General features: G+C 53.2%; 1 protein-coding gene across 5 annotated transcripts in view; it reads right to left on the reverse strand.

Annotated features, from left to right (window-relative positions):
- Positions 1-1,149: 1,149 nt before the first annotated feature.
- The window catches only part of ZDHHC18 (zinc finger DHHC-type palmitoyltransferase 18), a 40,071-nt gene continuing 25,841 nt past the window's right edge, over positions 1,150-15,379 (reverse strand). For 2 of the 5 annotated variants that reach the window (XM_056795468.1, XM_007491377.3), the window contains exons 4-9: positions 13,708-13,845; positions 13,559-13,607; positions 11,867-11,969; positions 8,095-8,207; positions 4,882-4,981; positions 1,150-1,752 (exon numbers count right to left, since the gene is read on the reverse strand). In XM_056795468.1, the coding sequence (XP_056651446.1) occupies positions 1,654-1,752; positions 4,882-4,981; positions 8,095-8,207; positions 11,867-11,969; positions 13,559-13,607; positions 13,708-13,845 (602 nt within the window). In that variant the 3' untranslated portion in view covers positions 1,150-1,653. Of the gene's footprint in view, positions 1,753-2,329; positions 2,408-2,792; positions 4,982-8,094; positions 8,208-11,866; positions 11,970-13,545; positions 13,608-13,707; positions 13,846-15,379 lie in introns of those variants that run through there. The other 3 variants (XM_056795469.1, XM_056795471.1, XM_056795470.1) reach the window with 3 other exon arrangements.

The raw sequence follows: 15,379 nt of genomic DNA on the forward strand, positions 1-15,379 counted from the left end.
TCAGGGCCTCCGGGCGCTTGCCCAGATCTTGGGAGGGAGTTTGCTGGCGACGAGATCACAGTCCAGGGGGGCAGGCAGGCAGGCTCTGCTCTCCCAGGCCTGAGAGAAATGTCAGGGCCGCCCCCCTGCTCCTCGGGTCCATCCCATTTTACGAGGAGGAGACGGAGGCCGAGTGGTGGGGATCCACACTGGCAGCGTATCAGATCAGAGCTCCCCTTCAGGTCCCGGCTCAAGGCCTCCCCAGGGAGGGCCGGGAGAGGAGGAGTGAGGACCCCCTCCCCAGCCTGAGCCCCTCGGGGGTCCCTCTGCCCACAGACAATCCAGGATGGTCTCTCAGCAAAATGAGGGTGACTGGGTGGCTTCTGGGAAACCTTCCTCTCTCGGACCATCTCCAGCTCCGGGGAACGCAGCGAGGGCTCCTCTCCCGCCTGGGGTGTTCTTCGGGCTCCCCCTGGCTTATCTGCCTCCGAGGATCAGGGACTCGAACTCCCCCCCCCCCCAGGCCGCCGGGGCCCATGAGTAAGGGAGGGAGGGCTGCTCGGCCTGCCGTGTCCCCCCACCGGCCCTCTGCCTTCTGGGACGCCTTCCTAGCCGGAGGCCAGCCTCGGCTCCTGTTAGGGACAGGGAATGGAGGCTCCGGAGGGGAACGAGGCCAAGGGGAGGGAGGCTGAGGAAAACATCCTCTGACCGTGCCAGGCGCTCTCCCCACCACTACGAGAGGGCCAGGAGGCTGCCCTCCCAGGTGAGGAAATGCCTGGCCGTCTGTCAGCGGACAAGAATTGGGAGTCACTGTGGCGGAGTGGTCAGAAGAGTGTGGCCTCAGACTTCCCCGCTGGGGGACCCTGGGCAGGTCACTTGACCCCATTGCCTAGCCCTGCCCACGCCCACAGAATCGATTCTAAGGGGAAGGTCAGGGTCGGTTTATGAATACTCTTTTAAACGGAAGAGGTGGGCCTAGAGCCAGAGGACGCTGCAGCGGCCGCCATGATCCCGGCAAAGGCCGTCTCACCTTCGCTTCCCAATCTACAACACAGACCAGCCTTTGGGCCCCAGAGCGAGGGGAGCGCTCTGTAACGTCCCCCCCAGCCCCAAGACGCCTCCCCATGTCTCTCCCGCAGCCCAGAGTGAAGGCAACACAAGCAGCGAGGGTCCAGCAAGGAGAAGCGGCTTTATTTGGTGCGTAAAAAGGTCAAAGGCAAAGACGAGGAGCCCGACGCCACCCTCCCCCTCTCCGGCCTGGTCTCACTCCGCAGGGCCCGCATCCACCCGCACCTCCAGGGGGAGGCTCGCTCGGCGTCGTGGGAACCGGCGGGCCGGGGTGCTCCAAGCAGTCGCCCAACCTGTTCAGCAGCGTCATGGGCACGAAGGACTCCCAAGAAAACTTGTTCAGCGAGGCGAGGATGGCTGTGCCTAGGCTGGGGGGACGGCAGTAAGGCAAGACTGGGGAAAGGCCTGGCTCCTTGTGAGTCGGGGAACAAGGCTGGAGGAAGGGGGGCTGCTCACGGCTTTATGGCTTCTGACGGCGGGGGAGGGGAAGGGTCTCCGCTCAGCGGCAGGGCAGGGGAAGCTTCTTTCAGGCCCCGGAGGAGGGGCAGGAGGGGCCCTTGCGGAGCAGGCCCCGGAGGCACAGACGGTGGCAGAGCGGCCGAGGCTTCAGGCAGGGGGGGGTCCAGGATGCCCTGCCTTCTCGGAGCTTCTCCCAGAGAGGCAGAAGGCGGCGGTCCTCAAAAGCTCTTTAAGGCCCCTCACGCCCTGGAATTCCCCCATCATTGGGACAGCAAGGAAGGAGAAGAGAGAGGTTAGAAGTGGACCCGCTCAGGAGGGGGAGGCCTGGGGAAAGTGAGGCAAGGCTACCCGGATGGGGGTGGGCCCCCGCCCTGAGGAGGATCATGGAAGACACAGAACAAAGAAGGAATAAAACCAAGCGGAAAGGACTGCAGCGGGAGAAAGCCGAGGGCCCCCACACTCCCGGCCTGAGCTCTGGCTCCACGGCGGGGGGCTCTTCTGCCCAACTCTAGCCAGGGCCTAGGAAAGCCTGAGGGAGGGGAGTCTGCCAGCGCGTCCCCTCTTCCCGCCTCTCTCCTGCGGCTACCAGCGCGACTGGGACCAGGTGGGGGCCTCCGTCTTCGGGGTGCTGACGTCACCGGCCTCAGCGCCTCAACCCTCCATCCTCTTTCCTAGGGGTCAGGGGAGCCTGAGGCGAGCTCCCCCCTCCCCGGCCTCCTACAGAGCACTCACACACACGACACACCACACCAGACGGATGGACGGTTTCTGTGAGGCATGCGATGAGGGTGAGATGGGGGTGGGCGGGGAGGCGCGGTCTTACCAGCTAACCCTCAGCAAGGAGGCCTGTTAGCTCCCCTCAGGCTGTGCAGGAGATGGCAAAGTCCTGACAGGTGTCCTCCTGGGAGGGGAGATAGCGGAGAGTGCCAGCGTTATGAGCTGCCTGCCTGGCACTTCTCCCCCGGGCACAGAGGTGGGGGCGGCTCCAGGGTCTTCCAGACTCACTCAGAGGTTACTGGGAGTGGAAAGAAGATGGCTTGGCGAGGGACCGATGAAGATGGTCAGGGAGGAGGAGGGAGATGGAGAAGAGACAAACAGGACGCCCTGGGCGGTCCGGCCATTGGCCCTCTCTACTCTGGCCTATGTGGTCTGCAGCCTCGGCAGAATCGGGTGAGATGGCTCTGCTTTCCCTCCTCCCTAGAGGGACCCACACCTCGGACGGAAAAGCAGAGTCACCACCAGCTCCCCCCTTTTCAAAGGAAAAATAAAGCCAACCAAAGCAAATCAACTCTTAAAAATAAAAATTTTATTACAGGCAGGAACAAAGAACACTGGCTTCAATGAAAGGCAGATGGGCTCCCCCCACCCCCACCCAAGCCAGCGTCCCCCTGCTCTCCTCCGCAGGGCCAGGGACACGACGCTCGGGCCACTTTGAGCTTTCCGGGAGGTCCCTGGGCAGCGGCTACTTCTAGACAAACTGGCTCTCCAACCCTGGGCCCTTTGGCCCAAGGGAACATTAATGGGAGTGTCCCGAAGCCTTCGCTCCTCTCAGGAGCGTCCTGGAATAGCCACGCCTAAAGGACCGCGGTGGACGGGCCAGTCCGGGGCTTCTCCCTGCTCCTGAGAGGTGCTAAGGCTCTAGGCAGCGAGGGGAGGCAGGGAATGGGGCCTAACTCTAGCCCCGGCTCAGTCGTTCCCCAGGGCTACACCCTGACTCGTCCCTCCTCTCCAAGGGCCCCTCCTCTCCAAGGGCCGTCTCCCACGGCACGGGTGGAGGCCATCCGCCACTCTCGAGGGGCTCCGGGCTCGGATGCTCTCCCTTGCTGGAAGGGGCCACAGGCTGCGGGGACTGTTCCCATCTCCTGATACTCCCACAACCCCACCCAATGCACTTGGCTTGTTGGGGCAGATTTCAGGCGGAAGTTCATCGTGGAGAAGGGAGGGGGGCCCTGGCGTCACCCAGCTACCAGGATTCCGACATCAAAGTCCGTGGTTGGGAGGTGGGGGTGGGAGGTGGGAAGAGAGTGTGGGAGGACACCCAGCATGGGCACTTGGCCCTCCTGGGAACTCCAAGTTGTCATTCACAAGCAGTGTGCACACATGCGCGCGGGCACACGCACACACACACACACACACACACACACACACTCACTCACTCTCCCAGCACCCATGGCTCATAGGGCTCCTCTGCCTGCTGCTGCTGGGCCCACAAGTGGGAACACAGGCACGTGGGGAAGTGGGAGACACCCAGCCAATCAGCCAGGCATGCACGCATGAAAATCACACTCATACACACACACAGCCAGATACACTCACAACAAACCATAAGGTCTCTCGTGACAAAATCACAAAACCAACCTGCTCTTGCCAACACCACCCAGCACTAGAGAAACAACAACGGGGCTGAGGATTTTTTTTTCTTTTAAAAATTCTATGTAGAAAAGAGTTCTATAAAATTGTGCAAAATACCCAGCAGCTTCAATAACACCCATTTCAAGTATTGCCAGCATGTTTGTGTGTGTGTGCATGAGTGTGTGTGTCTCACCCACACTAGGGAGGTGGGAGAGCCTGGTGGAGGGTCTCTGGGGGGCCTGAGGGAAGGGCTCTCACTGCTTAATCCAAGGCCCAGGAATCTAAGCACATGGATGCTTCCTGGGCCCACTGGCCACAGGCGGGCTGGCTCCCTCTGTTCCAGGAGCCTTAAATAGGGACACTGTCCTCCTCCTACCATCACTGGACCGCCGGCCCGACCCTATCAGATAGCTCCGAGCAGGGGCCTGGCTGCTTCCCAGGAGTCAATCAAGAACAATAAGACAAAGGCAACCCTGACGCCAGACTCTGAAATCTGCTCTTCTGCCTGCTAAGCCTTTGGGGCTCCCAAACTTCCCTGTGACGGCGGCCCACGGTCTCTGGATCTCTTAGACCAGCCAGGCCTGGGGCCTCCTCATCCACATCCAACCATCCAGGGCTACACCTCCTCAGCACAGACATGGGTATAAAAGGCAAAGAAATTGGTTCTCTATGGCAATGTGGGCACTTGTCCAGCCCTCCATCTTCCCAACTATGACCAGGTGGAGGTTCTCTTGTCTCACCACTGGGAGCCAGTAGGGAGTCTCTGGTCATTTTCACATGGCTCCAGGACTTGGGCAAAGGGGAATCCCCCTGGGATGGGCCAGGGGCAGCAACAGAAGAGATCAGGAACAGCCATGAATGGGGAGGGGGGGGAGTGCAGAAATAAATAGGAGGCTTGACATGAGCGTTTGGTAGCTCTGCCCCGGTGGGGGTGGGTCCAGCAGGCACGGGGAGGCAGTGGGCGCAGGGAAGAGGGACTGGCAGCCTGGCAAGCACTGAGTTCCTCTAAGAGTGGCCTCCTACCATGCTGCTGTCTGGCTTGGCTCCACAGGTAGGTTCTTCGTTCTTGGTGGGAGAGGGCAACAGGGTATCAGGCTGAACGAATCCCCTCCGGTCAATCAAGCTTAAAAAAACACACACAAAAGTGAGAGAACCTTTGGGTCAAGAGCTCTCTGCCACCAAGCAGCCCTTGCCTGCCCTCTGCATGCATGTGAGAGGAAGGGAAGAGGAAGCAGGCAGCTTGGTTTCCCCCTGGGATGAGAGAATCAACAAGACCCAGCCTCTAGGGAGAAAAGCCCAAGAAGCAGGATGATCCGAAACCCAAGCCCTTGAAGTGTAGAATGTGAGTTGGAAAAGATTTCGTTCAAGCCCTGCTTGAAGCAAGAATCTCCAATAACCCCAGTGGGCCTCTGGCCTGACTGAATATCTCTAGTGATGGGAAATCACTGCCTTTCTAATCTGTGAACTCTTCTGGATTAGGAATTGATGGGGAAATAGGAAGCAAATGAATGTTGGGAGACAGTGAAGGGAGAAGGGCTGGCTCTCCAACCATCAGTACAGTCTCTACTCTTAGTGAGGAATAGCCACAGGCTAATGCTTCCTGTTTATTAAGGAAATCTGTCCATGCTGTGTTCCTCAGTAGAATGTAAGTGCCTTTCTAGGGAAGCTCTACAGAACCGAGTCAGAATTCTGGAGAGCCCTTTGGGACCAAGGCCTCAAAGTCATTAAACTGCAAACCCATCAACCCAGTAATAGCCCTACAAGGTCTATGTCCCAAAGTTATCAAAGAGGAAGAGTGCACATTTACACAAATAATTCTGGTATCTCTTTTTTGTGATGATAAACAACTAGAACCGGGAATGCCCAAGAATTGGGGAATGGTAGTAAATGGCTGAACAAGTTGTGGCATATAAATATGATGAAATATGATGTTGTCGAAAATGACAAAGGGGACAGTTACTGACAGCCTGAGAAGATTGCAAAGAGAAGTGAGCACAGTTAGGAGAACATCATGGGCAGGAACAGCAATACTGTGAGATGGCCAGCTATGAAAGTTTCAGGTTCTGACCAATGTAATAACCGACCACAACTCCACAGGACCCATGACGAGGCCTGCCGCCTACCCTCCTGGCAAGAACCAATGGGGTCAAAAAGCAGACTGAGGCAGTTTTTTGGACATGGGCAAAGAGGGAACTTGTTTTGCCTGACTATATATGTCTGTAATGAGGGTTTGCCTGGGTTTTTTCTTTCTTTCTTAGTGGAAAAGAGAGGAAGGTGAATTTTCATTGATTGAGGGTAAGGCCTGCTTTGGCTTTGTCTCGGTGTCCCTAGCCCTGTAGCTGGTCCACAATAGGCACTTAATAAATGCTTCCTGCCTGGGAGAGCAGTAAAATTGTATCGGGGACTCTAGGCTTCTTACAGAATTCTCTCCCTCCTGGGTTCACCAGGATGTGAGGCCTTCTAATGCTTGTTCATATAGTCAAGGGAGGAAGGGGAGGAGGAGAGCCCAGGCCTTGGTTTAGCTACTGTGAGGAGTCACAGGTAGGCTGGAGGGAAGGCTGAGGGAAAGCAGGATACAGGGGCAAGAGCCCTGAATTTGAAGTCAAAGTTCCTCATAACAACTAGCCAGTATGATAAAGTGGAAAAGGCACTGGCTATAGAGGTAAGGGAGCTGGGTTCAAATCTCACCTCTGCCACTTAATGCCTGGGTGACCCCAGGAGTCCCATAATGTTTCTGGGCCTCAGTTCCTCTCTGAAAAATGAAGGGGGTGGACTTGATGAGCTCAAAGGTTTCTCTAGCTGGGAGCCAAGGCCAGAGATGGGCTTTGGCTTTCTGTATTGTTTCTCCTCCAGGAAGAAGGCCCTGAGAAAGCACCTAGGCCCAACCCTCTTCCCTTCAGAGCTGAGGCCCCAGGGAAGGAAGGGGAAGTAGAGACTAGGCCACAGCAGCAGTTGGTTGCAGGGTAGATCTGTATGAGCAATCACCTAACATTCTGCCCAAGCTACCCAGAGCCTCCTTCCTGGACCACTCATACCCCAGTCCTACCCACCAGCTCCCTCTGGTGACAAACTGGGCTCCATGCTTGGGGTTCTGGTGAAGGCGGAGTCAAGGAGATGTCCCCCTCCCCCTCTGTGAGGAGGATAAAAGCTGGGCCCTGGAGCCACTTTCAGCACCCCAGCCAGTTTGGGAAGAGTTGGGAGGAAGTCTGCTGTACAGAGTACTTGTCTGGGAGCTGGGTCCCCTAACTCTGGGACTCAGTTTCCTCACCTGTAAAGTGAATTGGTTGGCACTAAATCTTAAAAGACCCGTTCTGAATCTCATGAACTTATTTCTAGGAGCCACAGGTGGTAGCCAAGACCCTTCTGAGGGGCCTAAGGAGTGAAGCCCAGGGACTTGGTTTCTCTTTCCCCAAGAGGCAGCCTGATACAGTGACCATGGTACTGGACTTTGAGTCTGGAACACCTGGGTTCAAATCCCATTTCTGAAGCCTACTTTACTAGCTGTATGACCTTGGACTTTCAGCCTCAGCTTCCTCCTCTGGAAATGGGTATAACAAAAATACTTTTCTCCCAGGGTTGTTGGGAAGATCAGATGAGATAATATAGGAAAAAATGCTTTGTACATTTTCAAGCACCGTGCACACGTTAGTGAGGCTGATGTTAATATGCATGGAATTCTAAATGTCTTCCCCATGGCAGTTCTTAGACTGGCGTTTCTCAGGGCATCTCCAGGTCTCTAGCATCTTTGAGGACATAGACCACATGTTGTTGGGGAAATTCTGGAATGGCTCAGGGACTGCACTAAGTGACCTGTGTGTCTGTCACTTTTGAGGTTTCTGGTGACTGGTTCCCTCTTATAGTCCATCTGTTCCTCAGCAAGGGGTCACTCTGACACCAACTGCCCTCACCTCTTAAGAAGTAGCCTGGTGAGGCAGAACAGCCTGAAAGCATGAGACAAGCACAGTCCAGCTCAGCCACTTCCTCTTTGTATGGTCTTGGGCAAATCCTTTTCTCCTCCCTGAGCCTCTGCAAAATGAGAGAGGCTGGACCAAGTAGCCTCCAACCACCCTTTTTGGTCTGCCTCCTTAAGATGATCCTCTTATTTCCCCATCCTGGGCCAGGGCCCTGGCCTTGCCTGGTGGCTAGGCTGAGAAGAAAGCCTAGAAGAGCTGCAGAGGCCCCAGTGTTTGATGCTTGGGGAACCTCAGGAGCCAGACTCCAGAAAGGGATGCTTACCTTGGGGGCAGAGGCCCACAGAGCACAGCGCAGCAGTTGGCGACAACACTTTTATGGCTGTAGGGGTTAGTGGAATTCTCTGGACTTTTCTTACTGGACCATGAGCCTTTGATCTGGAAGTAGAGGAGGTCAAGTTAAAGGCAAGGGTGGGGGGAAAGGAGATTTAATGAGCCAACTCCAAACAAAGTGCCACTCGATAAGGGTGAGTTTTGGGGTCCTGTTTATGTGTGGTGTGGTGCAGTGGGTGTGTCTCTGTGTGCGCCAAAGTGTCTGTGTATGTAATCTGATACCCAGAGGGCCAGTTCCTTCACTATTAGCCTCCTTTTCTGTGTCCTTCCCTCCAGGCCACAGGCATTGCTCCCACTCCTCTTCGACCCTGTTGAACTAATCCAGCTACTTCTGAAGCACTTAACACAGATGACCTCTCTGAGAGCTTCCTGTTTGGGTGTGGGCACTCAGGAATGAGTGTGCAGCTGGGTCTCATCTTCCCAGGCAGAATGGAAGCCTAAGGAGGCCCAGCACTGGATCTTACTCTTCTGGGCCTCCTGAATTCCCTCCAAGGAGCTGTTGCAGAGTCAAGAGATGCTTTTAGTCTGGGAGCTGACTGGATCCCATGTCCTCAAATCTCTCAGGCTCCTTCCCTTCCTGTGTGGGTCTTCTTCCTACATGAGTGTAAGCAGGGATGATGGGGGGGGGGGGGGGGGCTGTGTGAAGGTGTCTCATAAGAGCCCCAAGTGGGAATTCCAACTTGACTTCTCCACATGTCTGAGTCTCCATTTTTTTCCTTTTCTTAAGTAATGCCTTTACTTGATCAATGAGCACCCACTTTCTTTCCAACTCTGTGCTACCAAAAAAGTGCTCCTATGACTTCTCTTGACTACTGGGGGACACACAGATAGCAGAGGGCTCTCTGGTGCAATTCAGGTCCTACCTTAATCTGCAAAAGGGAAGTCACTTAGCTCCCATTGCCTAGCACTTGCTCTTCTGCCTGGAAACTGATATTCAGTATCAACTCTAAGACAGAAGGTAAGGGTTCAAAAAGAGGAGCACAGGCATGCTTTGACCACCCAAAACCCCCAAAGCAGAGGCCACATATCACCAAACATTAGTGCACCGCTTTCAGAAGTGGCCCCAGGGTATCTATCTATCACTTGGGGAACGGACAAACAAGCCATGGTATATGGTTGTAATGGAATACTATTGTGCTGTAAGGAACGATGAGCAGGATGAGTTCAGAAAAACCTGGGAAGACTTATATGAACTGATACAGAGTGAAGTGAGCAGAACCAGAACAATGTATATAGTGACAGAAATATTATACAATGACAAATGGTGAAGGACTAAACCACTCTCAGCAAAGCAATCCCCAAGATAACTGCAAGGGACTCATGAAGAAAAAAGATAGCCACAGCCAGAGGAAGAGCTTCTGGAGTCTGAGAACAGATCAGAGCATGCCATCTTCCACTCTAGTTCCTTCAGGAGATTTCTACTGTGTGTGCAATATGTGTATACCCTATATAAGACTATACATTGCCTTGGGGAGAGGGGAAGGAAGGAGAGAACTTGTACCCTAAAATGTCAAGAGGCAATTGTCAAAAATTGTTTCTATATGTAACTAAAAAATTAAAAAACATTAAAAAAGAAATGGCCCCAGCTAAAAGTTCCTTCACCTTAGGGCCAAGCTAGGGATGAACCTCTCTGAATTTAGCCATGCTGGTCCAAGAATGCCATTAACTTTTTTGGCTCCCATGCTTCACTGCTAACACATTAACTTTGTTATCTACTAAAATCTCTGGTCTTTTCTCCCCCCATCTTATACTTCTGAAACTATTTTGAACTCCTGGGTAACATTTTATATTCTCCTCTAATAAATTTCATCTGATTTGATTCTGCCCAGTGTTCTAGATGATGAAAATAGTTTAGAACAGTATCATGCGGTATGCTATTTCTTCCTGGTTTGGGGACAAAAGAAGATTTGCTAAGCATGCCCTCTATACTTTATCCAAATAATTGGCAAGAGAATTAAACAGTGTGGGGCCAAGCCAAGATCCCTTAAGTACTCCTATAAGGAGTTCCTTCCAGAGGGCAGCTAGGTGGCTCAGTGGAATGAGAGCCAGGCCTAAGGATGGTAGGTCCTGGGTTCAAATCTGAGCTGACACTTCTTAGCTGTGTGACCCTGAGAAAGTGCCTTAACTCCCATTGCCTAGCCCTTACTCTTCTTCCACCTTGGAACCAATACATAGTACTGATTCTAAGGGTTTAAAAAACATGTTCCTTCCACACTGATGTCAAAACACTAGGGACACTTCCTGGGTACTAGCCATTAAACTTGCTGTCTTCTTCAAGAATTGCACAAGAGATTTTCACTGGCCTCACTGGCCTTGTAAATTCCATTTTCTTCCTTTTTTGAAAGCTAGAACATTAGCCTTCTCCAGGCCCGTGCTGTTTCTCCTGTTCACCACCATCTTTCAAAGCTAGCAATCCATCTGCCTGTTCTTTCAGAACACAAGGATGCAGAGGTTCATCTGGGCCAGGCAACCTGAACTCATCCAGGGCAGTAATGAGTCTCAGTTTCCTTATCTGTAAAAGGAATGCTGTACTGCACACCTCACAGAGTTTTTGTGGAGAAAGCACTTTTTAAACCCTCAAGCACTATATAAATGAGTTACTCAACTGAATGTGTGATCTCAGGGATTTGGGAATCCTTTCCTGATGCAGACTGTGACCCATTCAGGTGTGCCTCTCCTGGGTGAGTACCTCTTGTCCATGCCCTTCTAAAAGCTCACCACAGGGCTCTATCCAAGGTGCTGGGGGCTTTCCCCACGGAGCCATTGTTATTATTCCAAAGGGCAGACAGTACATGACAGATAATCCTGACTGAGCCTGGAAAACAGGATCGCGGATTTATAGCTGAAAGAAGGTAAGTCCAACTGTCTCATTTTACAGAGGAAACTGAGGCCCAAGGAGTGACGTGGCCAATAACATGGTACTGGATTCTCTGCTTTAATCTAGTGTTCTTTCCACTCTACTTCCCTGGGGAAAGCCAAGGCTCTGAATTCAAGGTCCTCACTGGGGCCTTACCATTGATATGCAGGCCCAGTTTCAGGGCTGGCTTTTCTCATGAGAAGCCCCAAAGCCCTACATATATTAGGGGCTGTCTTCCTGGGGTCACAGATGTGCATCCTTTCAAACTGCTGGAGGAAGTTGAGATACAGGTCTTTAAGACAAAGTATCTGGGCAACTGAGCCAGTGTGCTCACACTGTTTAAGACAGTATCAACAGAAAGCAGGGAGATCAAAGCCCTGCTGGCTTTTGCCCTGGTCTACGGCGCTCAGAAGGTGAACACAACAGATGAGAGACCTGGAGGCCACCCATAGGACACCTCTTCAGGTATCTGAAAGGCTGTCATTTGGGAGAGGGATTAGACTTCTTGACAGGGCTCAGATGGATATTCTTGGCCCAGGAGCCCAGGACTAGAGTGATGGGTAGAAGCTCCAGCAGAGATGGCTCAGACCTGATTGAGCTATGGAAGAAGTGGAATGAGCTGCCTTGGAGACAATGAATTCCCATTTATAGAAGGCCTTGCTGCCTGCTTGTCGCCAACATTGTAAAAGAGATTCTTGTTCAAGTCTGGCTGGGAATCTGGATGGCCTCCTAGGTCTCTGCCAGTGCTGGAGGTCCAGCCCTTCCTCTGTTCAGTCTGCTCTGCTGACCCAACAGTCCCCACTTCCTTTCCCAGCTGGTACCCAGAACGTGCCCTGGCTGTACTCACATCCTCGTTGGTTGTCAGGTTGGAGGCGACGAGGTAAGTGTGAAACCCTGAGAGGCCCAAGATGGACCAGATGGAGAAGAAGCAAATCACCAGCTCCAGCACAGTGAGCAGGAGGTCAAGGAAACCATAACTTCCCAAGGAAGGAGAGGAAAGGAGAGCTGAAGACAGGCAGGTGTAGACAAATGGCCCAAGGGGGAGTTCGGAACTTGGGTGTCAGATGACACTCGTTTATAGCTAGGGGATGTTGGGCAGGGTGTGGCCCCTCTGGGGATCATTTTCCTTATCCGTAACATGGGGATAAAGAGCACTGTATGACTTACCTCACAAGGCAGACAGTAAACCCCTCTTGATGGCTAAGCCATCACTATGATGAGAAGCTTGGCTTGTGGTCCCTCTCAAGGGATCAGGGCTTGATGCCGAGAAGGGGCAGTCCAACATAGACGTTTCTGAGACCCGAAGCAGCACCTTAACTAGCCTGGGGTGACTGTGGTTTGGGCCCAAGCTCCCTGAGGGGCACAATTCTTCCCCTGAGTCTTGACAGGATAGGTTTCCTTTCTGAACAGCTCTGCCAGGAGGCATATGATGGAGGACCTTGAAGCACGGAGGACTTGCCACTTCAAGCTCCCTGCCCCAACCAACCAAGAGTCCCTTCTCTCTTCTGAGGCCTGTCCTTCCCCCATACTACACCCCTCCCGATCTGGGGACCTCACACACAAAGGATGTGCAGGGTGAGAGGCGATTGTGAACTCTGCTGGTCTTTGTTTCTTCATTCCTTCAACCAATAGTTGGTGTGTCCCTCCCTGGATTTCTAATTCTGTCTTTCCCCTAAACAGAATCAACCTTGGTGGTTATCATTCTCCCATATAGCCCTGGGGCTCAGACCATCTTACCCTCCAACCTTCTCTCCATCCTCTTCTCCTTCTTTTGGCTTCTCTAGCAGGCAAAGAAATGTAGTCACCAACAATCCTCCCTTTGCCTTCTCTCCCCTTTCTATAGAGACCAGTCTCTTATCGCCTGACTGACACACCAGACTGAGGCCAGGAAGGGACACCTGAGGGTCTCTGAGTTCCCTAGGACTTCACACATGGAGAACTCTACAGAAGGCACTGGGCATTCTAACAGGGCCACTTACGTATGAACCATCTCCTCTGACTCTCCCTCGACCTCTGCCGACACAACACCTGATCACCCAGAGCAAGGCCTGACACTTCACGGGGACCAGGAAATACAACCTCATGCAGTAACCGTTGTCATTGTCATCATGGTTGTAGTTATAAGTAGTGACAATAATAATAACATAGCGTTAGCATTGATCTAGCACTCAAAAGTTTGCAAAGGGCTTTATGAATAGGATCTCATTTGATCCTCACAACAATCCTGGGGAATAGATATTGTGATATTCCCCATTTTACAGATAAGACAACAGAGGCAGGTGGAGGTTTTGGGTGGCTTTCACAGCCTCACCAAGTTAGTCTGAGGTGGGATTTGAACTCAGGTCTTCCTAACTCCAGACCCAGTGCTGTATTCACTGTGCCATCTCCAGATCCTATAGCAAAGCTGCAGACAAATACCAGACACCTGGCATGCAGCTGGACATACATATCTCACGTCCCTCCCACTCAGCACAGGGAGAGAAAAGAAGAAACCAGGCCAAGGGAAAAACTAGGTTCTAGCGGTACCCCCAAAGGATATCTTGCTGGTGTCTCCTTCAGAGTGTCGAGTAAGGTGCCTCCCTGAGAACCTACAAGGAGAAAACAGCAGAGAGCGATGAATGCCGAGGGACGGCCACCACAGGGCCCTGGCCCGGTGCAGCCCTTCCCCACCTCCCACCCTCTACTTACGCAAAGTCAGGTGGGTGATGACACAGGCAAAGATGAAGGAAGTCAGGAAGGAGAGGGAGAGGATGAAGGCATAGAAGAAGCGGTAATTCCGTTTTCCTACACAGTTGCCCACCCATGGGCAGTGGTGGTCGAACCGCTCTGCAGAGAGGAAGTGATAAGGGAAAGGGTCATGGCCATGTCCTCCACAGGCCAGCAGAGAAGGCTGGACTGCGCTCGGCTAAGGGGGCCGTTGATCCCCAGGCTGGGAACCTCTTTGGGTCTAAGGACTCAGATGTCATCCAGCCCAAACTGTCCTGCAAGAGGAATTTCAGTGTTCCCTCGAGGGCCTCCAGGGGTGAGGAACTCGCCACTGTCTGAAGCAGTGCAGTGTCCTGGGCAGCTTTCCTCCCCAGGGAGTCTGTCTCACGGAGCCCTCTCAGCTCCTTATTCCATTCTCTGGACAGAGGCAAGACAAGAGGAAGCCCTTTTTTATCTGGCAGCTCTCCAGACCGTTGAGACTTGAATTACCTATAGGGCCTGGCACCCAGTGAGTGCTTAATAAATGCTTATGGATGCTGACTGCCTGCCACCACCCGTCTTCTCTTCTCCAGGCTAGCGATCCCTATTCCACCAGAGCTGACCCACAGCCGTTAGAGTAACAGTTGCCAAACGGCAGCCAGGGAAGAGAACTAGAGGCTGGGTCCAGGGAAGAGAGCTGAGCTCACCCTGGAGACTGTCACGCCCAGGCTGCTGTGGAAAGTTCCCAGTGGGACGGGCAGGGCAGGGCTCGCCCCAGACTGCAGCCTGTGGGACGGGCAGGGCAGGGCTGATTCACAAAGATGAATGACACCCACTGATTCACCCACATGGCGGGCAACTAGTCAGAGAGGGCTGAAGCTGACGCTGCTTAGCCAGCACAATGAGCTCATGGCAAGTGCCCTGCACAGTCACTGGGGCCCAGCTCACCTGGATCTCGTCACCCAGCCCTCTTCACTCCCTTTGAGCTATTCACACTGGGTGGCTCCCACGGCCCCAGCCACTGGAAGCACCCATTCCTGGCAGTTATCATACCCCGAGCCCCTCCCCCACTCCAATTAGAGTAGCTCCCCAACATGATGGTGTTAAATTCTCTCATCCCAGAGTCTGTAAAATGAAGCCCCCACTGGCCTCCCCTGCCCTGGGAAGGGTATTCATAACGACATCATGGCCTTCCTGCTCCTGCATGAGCTCTAGATCAGCCAAGGTGTGTCTCCCTCAGTCAGGGGCCAGCCCTGATGTACTTCAAGGCTGAGGCAGCAGGCCAATTGTACTTTCCCACCTCAGAGCCATCTTCATCTTCTTTTGGGGGGCCCGCTTTCCTCAAACTCACCCGGCCCCCACACCTGTATGGGAATCCCAGCTAGGCTACTTTCTACGGAGTGGCCTTGTAGGTCTCAGTTTCTCTATGTGGACAGGATGTCTCCAGAGTCTAAAAATGTCACTATGACTTCTGGGATACCCCGTATAATGACACTGAAGGTCCTTCCTCATTCTAAATTCTGTGATGCTTGTAGAATGTGGCTATCTTTCCAGCTCCACTTTCCAAACAGAGATCCAGAGTCAGAGTTTGGAGGAGGAGAAGGGAACGGAGAAATTATAATTTAACTTCCGGCTTCTGTGGCAGGCAATATGAGTGAAGAAGCAAAAGGGCATT

The sequence above is a fragment of the Monodelphis domestica genome, chromosome 4 (genome assembly GCF_027887165.1).
Source record: "Monodelphis domestica isolate mMonDom1 chromosome 4, mMonDom1.pri, whole genome shotgun sequence".
In the NCBI taxonomy this organism is placed as follows: domain Eukaryota; kingdom Metazoa; phylum Chordata; class Mammalia; order Didelphimorphia; family Didelphidae; genus Monodelphis; species Monodelphis domestica.